Here is an 18,098-nt window from a genome sequence, read left to right on the forward strand (position 1 = left end):
TTCGGCTTGATGTATGGTTAAATGTGCTCATGGTTTCAAAGTGTATTTATGCAGTGTGGGATCAAATCTGGATAAAGACAGATGGTACAGTTTTATGTCGGGTTGGACCCACGAGCTTGGTACAGCCTGCCCAGTGTATTCTATCTTTATCTTTAGGATGAGGCAAAGGGGGTGGAGTTTGGTAGCAGGAAGGTAAGGGGTAGGGTGTGGGGGAAAATGTGGGAGTAGGAGTTGGGGCTAGAGTATGGGAGAGGGAGTAGGGGTTGGGGCTAGAGTATGGGGAAGAAAGTAGGAGTAAGATTGGGGATAGAGTATGGAGGATGGAGCAGGATTGGGGCTAGAGTATGTGGCATGGAGTAAGATTGGGGCTAGAGTATTGGGGAAGGAATGGGAGTAGGGGTTAAGGGTAGAGTTTGGGGGAGGGGGTAGGGGTAGTGAATGGAGGAAGAAGTGGGAGTAAGATTAGGGTAGAGTATGGGGACAGAGAGGATTTCGGCTAGAGTTTGGAGGAGGGAGTGGGGATAGGACTGAGGGTAGAGTATGGGGGAAGTACTTGGAGTAGGGGTAGGCAGTGGAGTTTGGGGGGTAGTCCGAGTTGTGGTAGGGGGCAGAGTATGGCGGAGGGGGTAGGGGTAGTGGGAGCAGCGTTTGGGTGGTACACCTGGAAGGACAGGTTAGTGGACAGGCTGAAGTAGACTAGAAAGATTCTTTTCATGCATTTTCATGGAGACTTTGTAAATGCTGGTAGAGTTTAAGCGACAGTGCAGTGACCCTGCATTTGGGCTTTTTTTTTGGGTGGTGCCTCTGTGATTTATGATCAGATTCCCTGGATTGCCGAGATAATTAGTGAGCAGCTTCTGGACCAGTCAGAATGCCATAGCTGTGGTGGAGGGAGCTGGACCTCAGTAGGGCACAGGTCAGACTTCAGCATTTCACTAATCAGGGGGGAGTAAATACCTGCACAGCACAAAGCATCTATTCCTGCGGGGATTCGGTGGCTCCTCCAGCTGAATGGTGGGATTTCTCCAAGCCGGGTCCTGTTTCTTGTTGCTACGAGGTCGGACTGAATGGCTCAGGTACCGGGGAGAGCTGCTGGATTTCCTGTTCTTCTTCGGTCTCCGCTGTCCATTGATCGTACCACCCAGCCAGTGCGGCCTTTGGCTTGAATGTTAAACTTCCTGGGGGGCCAGTTCCCTGTAATCCGCCGTAGCTGCACGTGGGTGGGCAGTTGAAAAAAATCTGATCCTCCTCCCTTTTTTTGCTTTAAACCCCCGCTGGCTTGACTTACAGTCTATTTTATGTGAATATTGTGATTCATAACCCATGTAATTTCTGTGGGAACGAGGGATTCTGGGATACGGCTGCTTCCTCCCATGATCAGGCCATCAGCGGGTGTAACTAAACCAGTCTGTTAGCCATACATGCCTGTCCTGCTTTTTGCACTGACCTGGATTCCCAACAGAACCCCTGCACTCCATCTCTATGTCCATCTCCTCCGTCTCCTTCACCACATATCTGTAAAAACAAAATGTGGAACAGCAGGCACTCAGCATTATTATTATTGTTATTATTAGCCAATGATATGTTTTGAATTGGTGAGTGATGGGGAGAGGGCACTGTGGGGGCCAATCAGCATTCAGCTGGGGCCAGGGTCCCTGTGGCCCCGCCTCTCTTAAGGGAGCTAAATCTGCTTTAAATAAACAATGGGAGCAAAAGTAGGTAAAGAGCAGGCCTGTGGGCTGAAATGAACACACGGGTAGAAGGGGAGGCTGGAGGCAAACGGTTAGATGCAGCCTCCTCGTCAAAGGCCACACATTTACATGGCATGTCTGGAAAAGCCCCGTAGTGTAAAAAAAGTGGGAGAAACGCTGGTATGCAGTAACCATAGCGATCAGAAGCTGCGTACGTGAGGCTTCTCTGGCTAAAAGCGACAGAGTCGCGATGAACTACCGTGAGCCGTGCATGGGCCTCGTGGTCAATCTGACCCCAGACTCAAGAGAGAGATGGCCAATTCCCATAGGGGAGTCTCTGCCGGAGCATGACCGCACATCGTGTTTGTTTGAAGCGCTGCATGGCATTGTCTGCGTGGCCTATTTAGCGTTACATAACACCCGATTAGTATGCTAACTCGCAATAGCGCTCGAGCGATTCCCAGATAATTCCACCCACTTTGAAAGGTTAGAGTGTGACCTAGATAAGGTGCATCATAGGTTTCCTTTCCTGAAAAACAGCTGATCTACATTAGCAGAAATACCGACGCCTCTGAAACGGCTACGAAATGTGGACCTGGATTCTGCTTGCTAATCTAACTGTAAATCGCAGTTGGCGGAAATCATGCAGTGCTCACAGTGGCTGGCATATGGATGATAAATTATCTAACCCTAACCTTTCAGTTGGCTCCAAAGCCAGGTGCAAACAATGGGAAACGGAACGTACAAAGTTCCTGAAAAAGTGGAACCTTATTATAAAGTAGAAGATTACTTGGCTCAGTGATCGTTTTGTAGAACGCTGTGGTGATGTCGGTTCCCTGAAGGCCGTTGTTGACCCTCGTAGGGTGGGGCCCCACACAGGCGTGGTGACGGGATTTGTGGGTTGACAGTGTGGTGCCAAGTCTGTGCAGACCAGTAAGGAGAATGGAGTCGTTAATACTTAATGCTGTTTAAATGCTGCCGCTGCTCACGCCAGCTCATCCGGCAGCATTTTAATTCCGCCTCTCGTCTGTGGAGAAACTAGCAGCTTTTATTTTATTTCTTTAAGGGGGGATGAGGTTGAGCTGGAGAAGTCCTCGAAGCCATAGTCCATGCCTTGTTCAGCCCCCGTTTCTGGAAGGATCCATCGAGTTCACGGCTCTTGTTTCCGTTCAAACGCAGTGGAGGTTCAGCGCTTCCACAGTAACCCGGAAGCAGACCTGGCCGTTCTCAAAATGGCTGACAGCTTCAAACCGCTTCTCTTTCTTTTTGGTAAAAGATGGTGTAGCCGCATCGGCTGGCATTAACCGCACAGTGACGACGAAGCCATACCGAGGGGTCATTATCCTGTAGGGCCGTCGTGTGTTAAGCACCATTGTGCGTATCTGTACGTGTTTGTTTCCGTTCTGCCAGTCCGACAGTTGCCATAGCGACAAAGGTAGGGGTGCCTGAGGGCCTGCTGGGCCTGGTCCTTCACTGACCCTGTCCCTGGCTTTCTGGAGTAACCTAATTATACCCAATGACTATGACTTACTGAAGAAAATAAATTTTACCATCGATTTTATCTTCTGAATTGTGTCCAAGCTTGTGTGAAGATCACAAGGTGTCAGGGTCACGTCATGCATGGAGACGGCGTGTGCAAAGGACACCTCCCTTGCCATGACCTTGGGCCCCCAAAATAGAAAAAAATGGCATAAATAAGGAACAACCACCCCCTGTCTCTCTGCTGGTGACCAGGAAGACAAGCGGCGAGGCACGGCCCCAGGGACAGAGCTGCCCCCGGGGGCATTAAAGTGACACCTTGTGCTCTCTGTCATTACTGTTTCTGAATCTTAGGCCGTCCAGCATTTAATTACTTATTTTTTTCCTGTGGACATTTAATTTGGAAGTGAAATTCCTTGCTTTCAATATATTTACATTGGATTATTTCAAATCACAGATTATGTGAATTATTTTTCGACACTCTCCATGAGCGTGCTCCTTGTTTGTTATGCTTAGTTATCATTTTTTAACGGTAACAAGCCATCTTCCTGCTCGTACCATCACTCTCTCTGAGCTCTGTGTCTCCAGTACGCTTCCTCACCTTGCCCGTCTGCCAGACGCGGCCCAGATACTGTACCTGCTCCGGGAGGCACCTTTTATTGTGTGCCGATGTGCCGATTGTGTAAACATAAAGGAATGATGGATTAACTGATAGTATTTCCAGCAAAAATACTCAAATTTAGTCATACAGAAATAGTGGCGTCCAGTCTCTATGTTGCGAATAAACATGCAGAGTTATTAAGGAAATGAGCTAGACTGCTTCACCTAGTTAGTAACGGTTAATCTGAATATTGTCTGGCTTGCAAATTTGTGTTTTTCTCATCTTAATGTCACTTAATACATTTGTTTGAAATGGCCGCTGGCAGTAACTCAGCGAGAGCGTAAAAGCACTCGGCCCCTCTCTAGGATTTTGGCCAGCACTGATAACTGAGAAAAACAACAGTGTCACACACAGCGGTGTCCCTGGGGAGGGACAGCGGGCTGGAACTGGAGCTGGGAACGGCGTGTGTGTGTGTGTGTGTGTGTGTGTGTGTGTGTGTGTGAGTGTTGAGGACGTGCATGGTACGCGTTGGCACGCTGCAACGGAGCTGCTGGGAGCTGATTGTAGGATCCATAATGTCAGGGAGGGGGGGTCCGATTTAGCAGGCCGTGTCAAGCAACCCAAGGCTGCAGAATGTAGCGGGGGGCCGGGGGGTGGGGCACGTGTCCTTGTCACCGCGTGAGCGCTTCACTTATCGGAAGCACGATTTCCGCGGAACATGTGGTCCTGGTTGAGATACACGTGGGTGCCGTCGACCACAAGGTCCGTAGTCGGCTGGGCCAGGGCTGCGTCAGGACCAGGGTGACCGCACTGAGCTTCGGGTCAGGACCAGGGTGACCGCACTGAGCTCCGGGTCAGGACCAGGGTGACCGCACTGAGCTCCGGGTCAGGACCAGGATGACCGCACTGAGCTCTGCGTCAGGACCAGGGTGACCGCACTAAGATCCCGGTCAGGGCCATGGTAACCGCACTGAGACCCCGGTCAGGACCAGGGTGACCGCACTGAGATCCCGGTCAGGGCCAGGGTGACCGCACAGAGCTACGGGTCAGGACCAGGGTGACCACACTGAGATCCCGGTCAGGATCAGGGTGATCGCACTGAGATCCCGGTCAGGACCAGGGTGACCGCACAGAGCTACGGGTCAGGGCCAGGGTGACCGCACTGAGCTCTGCGTCAGGGGCAGGGTGACCGCACTGAGGTCTGCGTCAGGACCAGGGTGACCGCACTGAGATCCCGGTCAGGGCCATGGTAACCGCACTGAGACACCGGTCAGGACCAGGGTGACCGCACTGAGATCCCGGTCAGGGCCAGGGTGACCGCACAGAGCTACGGGTCAGGACCAGGGTGACCGCACAGAGCTACGGGTCAGGACCAGGGTGACCGCACTGAGATCCCGGTCAGGACAAGGGTGACCGCACTGAGATCCCGGTCAGGATCAGGGTGATCGCACTGAGATCCCGGTCAGGACAAGAGTGACTGCACTGAGATACTGGTCAGGACCAGGGTGACCGCACAGAGCTACGGGTCAGGATCAGGGTGATCGCACTGAGATCCCGGTCAGGACCAGGGTGACCGCACTGAGATCTCAGTCAGGCCCGGGGTGACCGCACTGAGATCTCAGTCAGGCCAGAGTTGTCGCACTGAGCTCTGAAAGGCCCATAAATCTCTCCCTCCTTCCCACTCTCTCCAGGGCTTTTTTCCAGACTCTCCTAAGTACTCCTGGTCGGACCCTTTGTGGTCAAACGGAAACTATTGTGTTTGGAGTGGAGTGTAAACAGGAGTGCCCATGCCATGTTTGCATGGGGGGAGCCGATCTTAGATACTTGCTGCTCTGAACCCGGCCAGGAATATGGACAGCATACAGTGGCTACGTGTGTTAGTTTGGGCTGCTGTGGTCAGTGGGACTAAGGACCAGTCCTGTTTTCTGTCAGATGTCAATCCCTTCTCTCAGGGCTACAGATAGGGCTCTTGTTTCTGGCAGCTCTGCTTTCGTTCCCCTTCAAATCGAAGCCATGCTTTTTTCCCCATTTTGTTTTGTTCTTGATTACAGACAGATACGTTTCAGTAATCAGAAGAAGCGATCATTCAAAACAAAACTGCTGTGCTTGTGAAGGGAAATTAGTTTTGTTGGTGAAATGTTATCAGACAGAAAAAGTTCTCTCAGATGGTCACATAAACAGTTGTTTTTTTTTTAAATATTTTTTAAAAATGTGACCACACCATTATTCTGAAAGCAAGGATTCTGGGAACGGGTTATGGAGAAAGCAGGTGATTGGCCATAGCTTGTGGGATCGTACACGGGATTGACACATGTGGGAGGCTCTGGGGGTGCCTGATGGGCGAAGTCACCCCACACAGTCTGTTGACAATCTGCTGTCTGTGGCAGCATGCTGGATGGGGCTCCGCCCACAAGGAGCTCTCAAGAGAGGGGGCGGGGCTGACAGGGTGGCAGACCAATCCAGGTGGCCATTGAAAGTCTGCAGACTAGTGCTTCGGGAGACTGTTAAAAGGGAAGTCTTTCGGATACGCCAGGAAACTCCCATCTTGTAAAAATCCGTGACAGGGGCGGGGGGGGGGGTCAGGATCACCGGGTGCTGTAGGCTGAATGACAGAGTTTTTTTTACTGTATGAGTTTTACTCATGACAAAATAACAACAACCAATGTTTCCCCCATTGTTGTGCTCTGGGGGCCTTTTCTCCTGAGGGGGGGCACAGCTTGCTGGTGTCCATGGCTGCCTCAGTGTGTCCTGCAGGAACAACGCCCGAAATGGCGTAGGGCACGCAGTGTTCTGGGACGTCCAGCTCCGGGGGAGCTGTCAGCGCATGATGCTTTGGGTTTGAAGCAAATCCCGCCTGAGTGTCTTGGGGGGGGGGGGGGGGGCGTGGGAGTCATTGGCAGATTCTTAAAGAATACGCTAGCGTCCGTCAATAAAATCATGGTCTTGTTTTTTAGCTTTTTTTTTTTTTACGTTATTTATATTAGTCGGTGTGGGGGGTGATTCTCATGCCTGATGGCTGCTTTCCAGACCTATTGCTCATTGCAGGAATTAGCTTCAGATGTGACCCCCCAGGACTGGCAGAGCCGTCCTCGAGCTCCCAGGACAGGCCTGCCTTCTCCAGTTCCGTCTCCGGAATGCCAGGCTCTCCCGCCTAGCTTAAGGGCCTACTCTGTTCCTGCGGCCAGGGCCCCCCCTGTGGAGCACCGTGACATTGATAGCAGCAGGGGGTTGGTGGGGGTGGTGACGGAAGATGGCTGGACACCAGCATCGGATGCTTAGAGCTCCAGAGGGCCGATTCGGTCTGTACGGACTGTGGTCGTTTCTCTCGTGGCTCAACATCCGTCTCTCTTTCCATCCATCTTTTCAGAACCAGTAATCAGGGTTTAAGGGTTGAGAGGAACCTGTAGCACACGCCAGGAATCGTAGAGGGACACCCTGGGTGGGGGTACACACACACACACACACATATACACACAGAGACACACATACACACAAACACATGCGCATTGGTTTAAATCACACTTGCGTACTGGCTTCTTCATCCACTTTCTAACATGGCTGAAATATGATTGTGGGCAGGGCTGCACTGGTCATCTGGGATACTGGGTATTTTCATGATGGGCTGATGGTGACCCCTCCAATCTGCAAAATTTACCCTACGGGCCCCCAAAGTTCAGAGCCGACTTTTAATCCCAATCCAGCTCTGATTACGCCTTTGGGGACGGTGCTCAGGGTTCAGAATGATGTCCCTGCCTGGCTTGTGAGAGGCTGTTCCCCTGAGTCCCGGATCGGGTCGGGCCCATTCGAGATTCGGCGGCTCTCCCCCAGGCCTGCCTTTTGACATCAGACGAGTCGCACAGGGTTGGTGACATCCGCAGGGTGCCGAGCGAGGCTTCAGAGATCCGGGGGGGGGGGCACGTTTAGTCGGATGTTTTAAAGACTTCCAGATGCTCCCCGGACATCGGCGGTCGTGTGAAACGGAACTCTCAGTGGGCCCGTTTGGACAGCGCTGTCCCACCAGTCAGCAGTGCTGGGAAAGCGCTTAAATCCGCCCCCCATCCCTGAGCAGGACCGGCTGCGGGCTTCGGATCAGCACCCCATGAGCAGTCCACCTTGTGTCCCGAACACTTTTAAAATAATTATTGGACAGGGCATGAAATTCATATACTCATTATACTGTATGTTTCCAGGCAGGTATCATTAATATGTGTTTCCACATCAGTACATTTTCACCGCTGACGTGTGTGACCTCAGCTGACCAACCCCCCCCACACACACACACACACACAGTGCCCAGCGCGGCCGCCCTCCCCGGAATGCGCACCCGCTGTGCTGGACACCATCCAACGGGCAGGGGGCATGGGGACAATGGCACGCTTGTGCTGCCGCTGCCCTATCCCAATTGAATCCTGGGGGGGGGGGCCTGGCTCCACGCCTGCCCCAGGTCCCCACCGGCGAGCGCTAATCCGTCAGCACTGCCGTCGGATTCAGCCAGCCATCCGGAGCCCTCCGCTCTTCCGGAAACGACCCAGGTTTTGGTTCCCCCCCCCCCTCCTATTTGGCTGCCACTGGGTAAAAATAAGACCCAGGGTGTCTGAAGGCTGACTGTGAAATGTGGGCGAGAAAATGCTCAGAGCCCCCCAGTGTGGAGGTAGCCCAGGCCTTGGAGTGCGGTCAGAACGGCCCGACACCGACGCCCCCATCAGACTGTTGGAGATCAACTAGCGGTGACAGTGTCTCACTTTGGGGGGGGGAGAGGGGGGCTGTCAGGCCAGTGTCAAATACTTCCAGTGGTTGCTGATTCTGGCCGTCCATATATTAACATGCACTGTGTGGGCTTGGCAGTGCCGGGTGCAGAATGACGAGCATGAATGATGTAATGATGGATCCTCGCACGCTCCTGTCAAGGGCCTTCATGAAAGGCGCTATATAAAAATGAATTGAATTGAATAAAGGACCGTAGCTTAGCTGGGTGCTAATGCTCCACTTTCTTTGATCTTTGATCGTCAGCCGTATGCTGCTGTTAGCTGTGTTAGGCATCACGTGTGATTTTTAAAAGAATGTTTTTGAGGAACCCTTCTCAGGAGAAATCCTTCAAGCTTGTGTCGTATCCCATGATGCTTTGCTCCTTGGCAGTTAGGCCATATTCCCGGATGCCAAGCAACCACTCTGACCTCAGTGCCCCCCCCCCACTTCCTGCTCAGCCAGCTGGGGGTGCCGTCACTGTGCCCGCCAGGATGGGCAGGAGCTGCCACCTTAAGTTAAGTGAGTCCTCAGTGACCTTTAATGGAGCGATTACCATTAGTCTTGGGACTATGCTGGGAGAGTAAATGTAGTGGTTTGCTTTCTCCAAACCTTAAAAATGAACAATAACTGCGAGAGGTATTAAGCAGTCGTGGTTCCTGCTGTGTAGGAACACACGTGAGTGTATGTCAGACCCCCCCAGCCATGGCTGACCAGGACGAGACGGACTCGCAGGGCTGGTCGGGGGCCACCGGCGGTGGAAGATTTCAGCTCTGCGTCTGCCCATGCTGCCCTGCCTCTTTCTCGGGGCATTACATGCGATATATTTCAGAAATGCAACCTTACTGCGGGTTTTTTTTCCCCTCACCTCCAACCCCTCCTCTTAACTTTGACGTTTAGACCTTATAAGCCAATGTTTAAATTTTTCTCTGTGTGTTTCCACTCGAGTAAAGCCATTAGCACATTAAATCTGTCATGCACTCGTTATTAATGCTTTCTCAGAATACCCTGCCAAGTTTCTTTTAATCGTCGCCTCCCAGCCCCTCCCAGCCCCTCCCACCCCGTTCCCGATGACCGAGACGCTAGTTCTCTCATCACCCAAACATGTAAACCTCCCCTGTCCTGAACGCGTTCAGACAGCTAGAAAATCGACAAATTTTGGTCCAGAGGGTCCCGCCACTAACAGCCAGGCTAATTGCGATTAGCGTCGTGGATTTAGCTGAAGGGCAGCTCCTGGAATCAACTGACTTAAACAGCCCCCGTCTTCTGTTTTTATTAAAAAAAGAAGCTTTCAGGATAATGATTTAATCAGTTTAATTGTTGTTTTTTTACCTAGATGTGGCATTTAGTCATTGCATAACAGTGCTGTACCCTTCTTCAGTGCATAGCACAGAGTTTAGCCAAATGATAGTGGCTGCTTTGGGTCAACGCTGAAAGATTTGGCTTTTTTCGAATGGTTTTGGATGTGGGTCGTCTTTCTGGGTGGGGGTGGGGGGGGGGTCGTCATGGATTCCTGTTTTACTCGTAGCCACAACACTGGAAACTGGAAAAGGCACTACACCAAAATAAGAAGCCAATGTTTACGCCCGTGTCGCACTCTCCTCCCCGGCAGTCGCTCCCGTGCGTTTTATCCAATTTTCAACATGGAGGAGGTGGTGGGGGGGAGGGGGGGGTATCTGTCCACATTTCCATAAATAGCCGCCCCGAGCCGTTCCTTTGTCCCTGGCCTTAGGGGGGGGGCAGTGAGTGAGCTGCAGTTCAGCCGCGTAAACAAAGGCCCCGTCGGTGTGTACAGTGCAAAGCCCACAGACCTGTCCTCTTGAGAAAAGCAAGTGATCATGGCCCCCGGGGGCCCTGCCGGGCCGGTCCTGAAAGTCCTTGTTTGAACAGCAACGAGAACGTAAACAAGCCCCGCGGGGGCCATCTGTTTAACATCGCCACTCCCGCCGTGGCGTGCCGCTCCGGCTCTGCCGTTCCCCCGTCCTGCCCACGCCTGACCTTGCTGTGCCCCCCCCCCCACATTCATGCCCTGGGCTGCTCGCGGGTCACCTCCAGCGACGCGCATGTGGAATGCAGCCTGCCGGCATGCCTCCCCCCCCCCCTCAATACCCTCACACGCCGGCCCGCGATTTGCCGATTACACCGGGATTTCCACTCTCACCGCAACCAGAAACCGGAGCCTGGGTTTTATAGCCGCTCGTATCTTATGTATAAAAAGGCCACAAAAAAAAGGTTGTTGCTGTGGCTAGAAAAGGGGCATTTGTTGGATATCTGGTTCCGCTCAAGCTGACTTACTGACAGAGCTGTGAAATGCACAGGCAGGAGTTAAAATGGGAGAGCGGCGTGACAGGAGAGAAGAAAGTGGCCTGAGATTTTATCATAACAGATTTTTTTTCCTTTTTTTAAAAAAAGTGGTCCTTCCTGTCTGGATATTAAAGTGACAAAACATAAGTGAGAAGCAGCAGGAAGGTGCTCCTTGCTGACGCTGAAGTGTGTATTCCATCGTATGTATCATTGACAGCGCTGTAGACAGGCTGCCTTAACACTTAGCCCTTGTAAGCCCCCCCCCCCCCCCCCCCCCCCCCTTTGAAGTAATAAAGTTGTTGAGAGTCTCCTGAGGGCATTTACACAGTCACTTGAATTTCAGTATAAGTTTACAGATTCAGGTTCGCTATACTTTTATCACATGTAATGTTGTATTTTGTTGCCATTTCCTGCTTAGAGATGATAATCTTATATTGTATCTACTGACAAAAAGCGATTACTTCTCAGTGTTAACGTGCATTTTCACATGTAGTGATCAGTAATTTATACAATTCAGTTTAATTTTCCGAAGTGTTTAGTTTTATAATCGGGTGAATGCATGTTGATTAATTGAACTGTAAAGGAAGTCATCCGCTTTGAGTGACATTTAAGACCGATCTGTCACGTGGGCCAAAGCGATGTCGCGTGATCGCTGGGCAAAAATGAATGTTTTGAAAGCAGAAAGTCCCCTTTCTATTTATGTTTTATATAACGTGTTAGTGTTTCTTTGTTATTATCGTGCTGTTCTTCGCTTCCCCGGGCTGTGCTGACACGGTTGTTCCCGGCTCATTTCGGTCGCAGAGCTGTGAAAAAGGCCGCAAACACCCGCTTTGTGTAATGTGGACACGGGGACCGAGCGTGTTGGACATACAGTTCGCGGCCTAATTTTAGCTGCAGCGCCGAGTCCTTCCGGCAGGCATATTGATTCCGTCCAGCAGAGGTCGCCATTTTTCATTTCTAACTCCATTTCATATTTTTAAAAATCCAAATCACATTTTAACTTTTTTACATGAAATAAAATTACGCTGGTAAATTTAACACAACACACATTAACGGTGTTCTCTTTATTCTGAGCAGGCAGAATGAAGGTTATAGGCATAAACTTTTGAGAACTTGCACTAAAATGGTTCACCAAGGCTGTCATGTTACGGGTTTTTGTTATGTTGTGGGGGGGAAGGGGGTTCATGTGATAACAGTGACCTGAATTCCCTTCCTGCCAGATTTGTTTGTTATTTATAGCAAGCGGAATTTGCGCCGCGCTCTGACTTTATTTCCTTTCCGTACGTTCTGTAAATACGACCGGAAGTACGTTGTCCTTGTTGAAGGGTCACTTCATTTTCCCAGGCTGCTGTAGTGCTGCTCAAAAAGGGAAGTCCTGAGAGAATCTGAGAGGGGAGTTCTGTACAGCGTGGGAGGATCTTAGCTAGCGAGCGGGGGGTGATACCAAAGGAGAACCGTCGGACACAGAAGGCTGGTTTCGCCGGTAGCGCGGACGGGAGGCGTTTGACAGGGGGATGGCTCATTTTGGCCGCTCTAGTGCGTGTGTATGCCACGAGGACGGGCACGTCAGAGCCTCTCGCGCTGCGCCTATCCGTATCCCCGCACGCGCACACCGCTCCCGGCGCGACTCTGCGTGTGCGTGCGTGCGTGCGGGCGGGCACACGCGTGCGTGTCACTGTCTCCGCGGAGCTTTCGGCAATGGCCAGATGCGTTCTGACACAGAACGCTCCAGGAGGAAAGAATTAATCTTTTAAAGCGGTGTGTACGTGCAAGTGAGCAGCCGCACAGCGCTGCTGGGAAAAGATCGGGGATGGGGGGGAGGAAGGATGAAAGAGGAGAGGGATGACCAGGAACGTTTGGGTTAAATTCGGCCCTAAAACCCGTTCATCAAATAGTGTGGATTCATTACAATATGTGTTTTAAAAATGAATTATTTTTCTCTCGAAAGATTTGCATTGAATCCCGCGTTTTACTGGTCATTGCTCATTTTCGCTCTCTGGGTTGACAGTATTATGTAAGTTCATTAAGTCTGCAATTTCGTACAGCCCCGCCCTCTCGGCTTTTGGTAATGGTCCGGTCTAGTGCTGTGCTGTATCCAGTTTAGATGAAGCCCTTGTCGGCATTTTTGTGCTATGATTTAGCCCTCCTTAATCCAGATCTCTGCAGCTCATAAACATAGCAGAGCCCCAGAAATCTGCCTGCTTCTATCACTCTGGGTTTGTAACCCTGCCCAACCCCCCCCCCCCCTCCACAGCTGAGTGCCAACGTCTTGATCCTTCTGTGCACCAACATCATCGGGATCTGCACGCACTACCCGGCCGAGGTGTCGCAGCGCCAGGCTTTCCAGGAGACCAGGGGCTACATCCAGGCCCGGCTACACCTGCAGAGGGAGAACCAGCAGCAGGTGGGGCTTGGCAGGGGCGGGGGAGGCAGTGGGAGCCCCCTGCAGGGCCCACGTGGGAACGCGGCTAGATTGAATCATGATGGGTTAGTGTGACTTTGACAGCATGTCACTTGTCATGTCCACACATTCTGTGCCGGCGGAACGAGGGAGAGCTAACTGTCTGCGAGTCCGAACCCTGCGAGAGAAAGAAAGCGAGAAGAGTCAGGCCAGCGCAGGCCCAAAACCCCAGTGACAGGAGCATATAATGACATCCCCGAGGCCAGCCCCCTCCACTGTCACACACACACACACGGGGTGTCACCTCCCCGGACCCCGTCCCATTCAGAAGTCCCTCAAGGCACAAGGTGGGACGAGTGGGTGAGCCGTCACAGCGCATAGATGTCACACCTCCCTCTCTCTTCCCTCTGCGCTTTTTTTCAGGAGCGCCTGCTGCTGTCCGTGTTGCCAAGGCACGTTGCCATGGAGATGAAGGCTGACATCAACGCCAAGAAAGAAGACATGATGTTCCACAAGATCTACATCCAAAAACACGACAACGTCAGGTAGCCACCGTGGGGGCGCCGAGACCCCTAACCCCCTAACTGGACACCTGTAGCACCAGGCCGCCTGTCTAAATGACAGCATTTCATTTACATTTAGCTGCTAAGCTGCCATTTCTGTCCAAGGCGGCAGGCCCTTTCTCCCCGTCGATGCGGCAGGATATTTTCCTGGTGTGTTTCAGGCTGGTCCTTGATGAGGTAGAGCAGCAGGACCCCCCCCCCCACACACACACACACACCCCGGGACCCAGACTAGCAGCCTGTGTGCTGGGAATCGATGTTTCTGAGCTCTGCGCTAAGTTGAACACCTGGGTTTAACACTCTGCTGGTCATGTGACAGGAATATTTCAGTACATCATTATTAAATTTTGCTTCAGCAAGGGTCTTCAACACATTAATACTAAATTATATTTCAAAATATGCTCTATATAGTGTGAAATGTCAGCAAATAAACCATTTGAGTATAAGCAGTCAGCCACAGTGTTATTCTGTTAAATTTAATGGTCGTTGCTCCACTAGGAGTGAGCTAGCCAGGAGTAATGCTAGCTGTATGTTAAGCATTCAAACTGCATAAACAAAATGTACATTGTTTTTCTGTATGTGAGTAAGACTTGAATCTCTTGCACACGCATCCATCTCCCTGCCGACAGGGAGCCTGGAGTTTCTGTTTATTAGTTTTCTCATCCTTTCTTTTTCGCACACTTTCTTCTCTCTCCTCCCTTTCCTTTCGCTTTCCCTTTGGCATTCCAGATCATTCCATTGGCCGTTCACTTTTCACTCCCTCCCCCCGTGCCGTTTCCCTCCATCGTCTCCCTTTCCCTCTCATTCCGCCTAGATCCATTTTCCTCTCATTCCTCCTTCCCATCGTTTTCATCCACCTCTTTTTCTCTCTTCTACAACAGTCACCCTTCTCTCCCGCCCCGTTCTCCTCCAGGGTGGGGCCCGCCACAGCCTCGCTCAGGGGAGTTGGGGCAGCGCCACTCGCCTGCGAACAGGCTAATTAACTTTTTGAGAGGGAATAGGTAATTACCAGCGGTTAGGATAACCCCACAAGGCGAGAGGCTGCAGCTGAGATTCAATTATCAGGCAGGGAACACGGCTCCCAGTTCCCAGCGGGGCCCCCCTGCTTGGGTTACAGTGTCTCTCTGCGTACCTGGGGAGTCCGATATGCGGGACTAGGGAGGCTCTCCTTCCCCCCCCCCGAGGGCGTAAACCTGGCTGATTAAGATCCTTGTCATGTTCCCAGTCATAATTAAGTCGTAAATGGCAGACTTAAAAAAGCCAGTTCTCTCTCTCTCTCTCTCTCTCTCTCTCTCACACTCTTTTGTGACGTTCGGTAAACCTCGGTCCTTTGCCAGAACAAATCACCACGCGCATCTTCCCTTTTTTAATTGCAAATTTGGCTTTTATTACTGAACTGCAATTCGGAGTCAGAGCTTGCGTGCTCCTTAAACATTTGCTGCGGACCTGGTTATACAAAATGGCCCAAGGAAGCTGAGATTCTGTAGATGCTCATGGGCTCCTCCTCTCCCCTCCAGCATCCTGTTCGCCGACATCGAGGGCTTCACCAGCCTGGCGTCGCAGTGCACCGCCCAGGAACTCGTTATGACCCTCAACGAGCTGTTTGCCCGCTTCGACAAGCTGGCTTCGGTAAGAGTTCTGCTCTTCTCTCCCTCGCTCGCCCCCCAGTGCCACAATACCGAAAACGCTTCACATCCACTGGTCATGCCGAAGTTTCAGGCCAGTGATTCTTTGCTGCATTATGTAAGATGTATTTGCGGTCGACAGGTTGCGCTTTGGCACCTCCTCCTTCATTTGTTTCCTTCCTGTTTTCGGCATATTTACTTATTTAGCTTGTGATGGTGCTGGGGCTCAGTGTGATAGAGGTTCCAATCCTGTCTGTGTGTCAGGAGTTTGTTTGTTCTCTCCGTGTCTTGCCAGTTACCTCCCGCAGTCCAGAGACACCCAGTCAGGCTAACTGGCTTCTCTGAATTGCCCATAGAGTATGATTGTGTGTGAGTATAAATGTAAATGTGTGTGTACAGCACAAGTAAAAGGTTTGGACACATCTACCAATAGGAAGATTTATTGGTACTATTCTCTATATTTCGAAATAATTAGATACTAAAACTATTAAATAACATATATGGAGTTATATTACTGACGGGTTAAACAAAAGTTAATTTGTTGTGGTAGGGCAGCTCTATGGATCAGGCCTCAGAAGGTTACCGGTTCAAATCCCTGGGCCAGCAGAGTGACCCCACCATTGGAACCTAAACCAAGACCCTTAACCCTAATCACTCCAGAGACTGGCTGACCCTGGCTGACCCTGCCTTCTCCTCTGCACCAGTTCCTTGAGGCGGCCTCCTGGGACGCTTTCCCAGCTGTGCCGAAGGACGTCCCACACATACGCTGAGCTCTCATTGGCCGCTTTTCTTTCACTCTCTGGTCAAACTCCTCCTAAACCATTTCTACTGAGTTTAGGTCGGATGGCCAGGTCATGTGATGCGACACTATCACTCTCCTTTGTGGACGGCTTGGGGTGTCCAAAACTGTTCACTGGTACTGTGTGTGTCCTGTGATGGACTGGGGTACCGCACACAGTGTACCCCAGCCATGTGCCCTGTGCTGGCTCCCACAACACTGACCAGAATGAACAGTTAAAAGATAGATGATTATTTACCTTTAACCTGGTGTTGCACATAATTTGGGTTTATGCATATTTTAACATAATTATTTCTGCGCTGGCTCAGAAAGAGTTGGTTTGGTTTAGCAAAATGTATGTTTGGAATGCAAGCACAAATGTTAATATTACATGTGACTCAGTGTAATTATGTGCATAGATGGATAGGAATGAATTAAACAGCCTCGTTTATGGAATCACCGCAGTTCATTAATATCAGAGCCACCTACGTGAACAAGTCAGGGCTTGTTGTTTCTGCCCCCCCCAAAAAAAAAAGAAAAACAAAACTTAAGAAATAATAGTCAGAAGATCATAGTCAGCGAGCTGGTTAGCAGAGCACACTGTTTCGGCATTTCATAAATAAGAAATGTTTTTTTTTTTTTGAAATATTTATTGTACTGTAGTGATTGTGGCCAACAGGGGGCCCCACACAAACGCTACTGTTCAGTCTTTGATTAGCTTATACAGTATATCAGATGGTCTGTACAGTAACTCAATACTGAGCCCCTCCCCTCCAGGAGAACCACTGTTTGCGTATCAAGATACTGGGCGACTGCTACTACTGCGTGTCCGGTCTTCCGGAGCCCCGGGCCGACCACGCCCACTGCTGCGTGGAGATGGGCGTCGACATGATCGAGGCCATATCGTGAGTCCCACGTATCACATGACACAGGTCACATGACACTAGTGACTCCCGTGTTGGAATTTTTTTTCTCTCTATGGCACTAGGTCTAACACACTCTTAAATAAAGACGTAACGATTAAAGAAATGCCAGGAAGTCACTGAGTTCAAGTTCTTCTTGGCCAGTAATAAGCAGCAGTGATAATAATCGGCAGTTAAGGTTAAGTTAAGTATTAAGTTAAGGTACACTTACACTGAGCTGTAGGGGGCGCTCACACACATCCGGCTCAGGAGTTCTGACATGGCCGCATGTCACCGGTGTGCAGGCTGGTCCGCGAGGTGACGGGCGTCAACGTCAACATGCGCGTAGGCATCCACAGCGGCCGCGTGCACTGCGGCGTCCTCGGCCTGCGCAAGTGGCAGTTCGACGTCTGGTCCAACGACGTCACCCTGGCCAATCACATGGAGGCTGGCGGCAAAGCGGGGTAAGGGGGCGGGACCTCGCCGAGGGGGGGGAGGGGTGTAAAAACGTATTTCGATACTGATGTATTCATAGTCACGTACAAAACACAATCAGTATAACAGTATTACTTGTTCTCGTGTGGTGAGTAAATTACTTACCAGTTACCAGATACCAGTTAAAACACAGTTTGACGCAGATTAATGCTTCCTGACGCTGTACGAACGACGTAACTGACACAGCCTCCCACCCCTCGATCACAGTTAGCCTGAGCTATGGGTTTTGGGTCTCTGCCCCTTCATCCAGACGCATCCACATCACAAAGGCCACATTGCAGTATCTGAATGGGGACTACGAGGTGGAACCGGGCTTCGGGGGAGAAAGAAACGCCTACCTGAAGGAGCACAGCATCGAGACCTTCCTGGTGCTGGGCTGCAGCCAGAAAAGGGTCGGTTTCAGTTCCTCCCATTGGGCAGTTCGGGTTGACCTATCGAAGCACGCGGCACATGGTATATGTACACATCAATGGAAGCAGCACTGAGAATTTTGCTAGATTGGCAGAACCCAGTCCT

General features: G+C 51.1%; 1 protein-coding gene across 3 annotated transcripts in view; it reads left to right on the forward strand.

Moving 5' to 3' along the window:
* adcy6a (adenylate cyclase 6a) overlaps positions 1-18,098 on the forward strand; it is a 57,519-nt gene that overhangs the window by 27,120 nt on the left and 12,301 nt on the right. For all 3 annotated transcript variants that reach the window (XM_049022246.1, XM_049022247.1, XM_049022244.1), the window contains 6 exons: positions 13,073-13,222; positions 13,643-13,764; positions 15,300-15,411; positions 16,963-17,090; positions 17,393-17,551; positions 17,833-17,974. In XM_049022246.1, coding sequence (XP_048878203.1) covers positions 13,073-13,222; positions 13,643-13,764; positions 15,300-15,411; positions 16,963-17,090; positions 17,393-17,551; positions 17,833-17,974 — 813 coding nt within the window. The remainder of the gene's footprint in view (positions 1-13,072; positions 13,223-13,642; positions 13,765-15,299; positions 15,412-16,962; positions 17,091-17,392; positions 17,552-17,832; positions 17,975-18,098) is intronic.

The sequence above is a fragment of the Brienomyrus brachyistius genome, chromosome 8, assembly GCF_023856365.1.
Source record: "Brienomyrus brachyistius isolate T26 chromosome 8, BBRACH_0.4, whole genome shotgun sequence".
NCBI lineage: Eukaryota > Metazoa > Chordata > Actinopteri > Osteoglossiformes > Mormyridae > Brienomyrus > Brienomyrus brachyistius.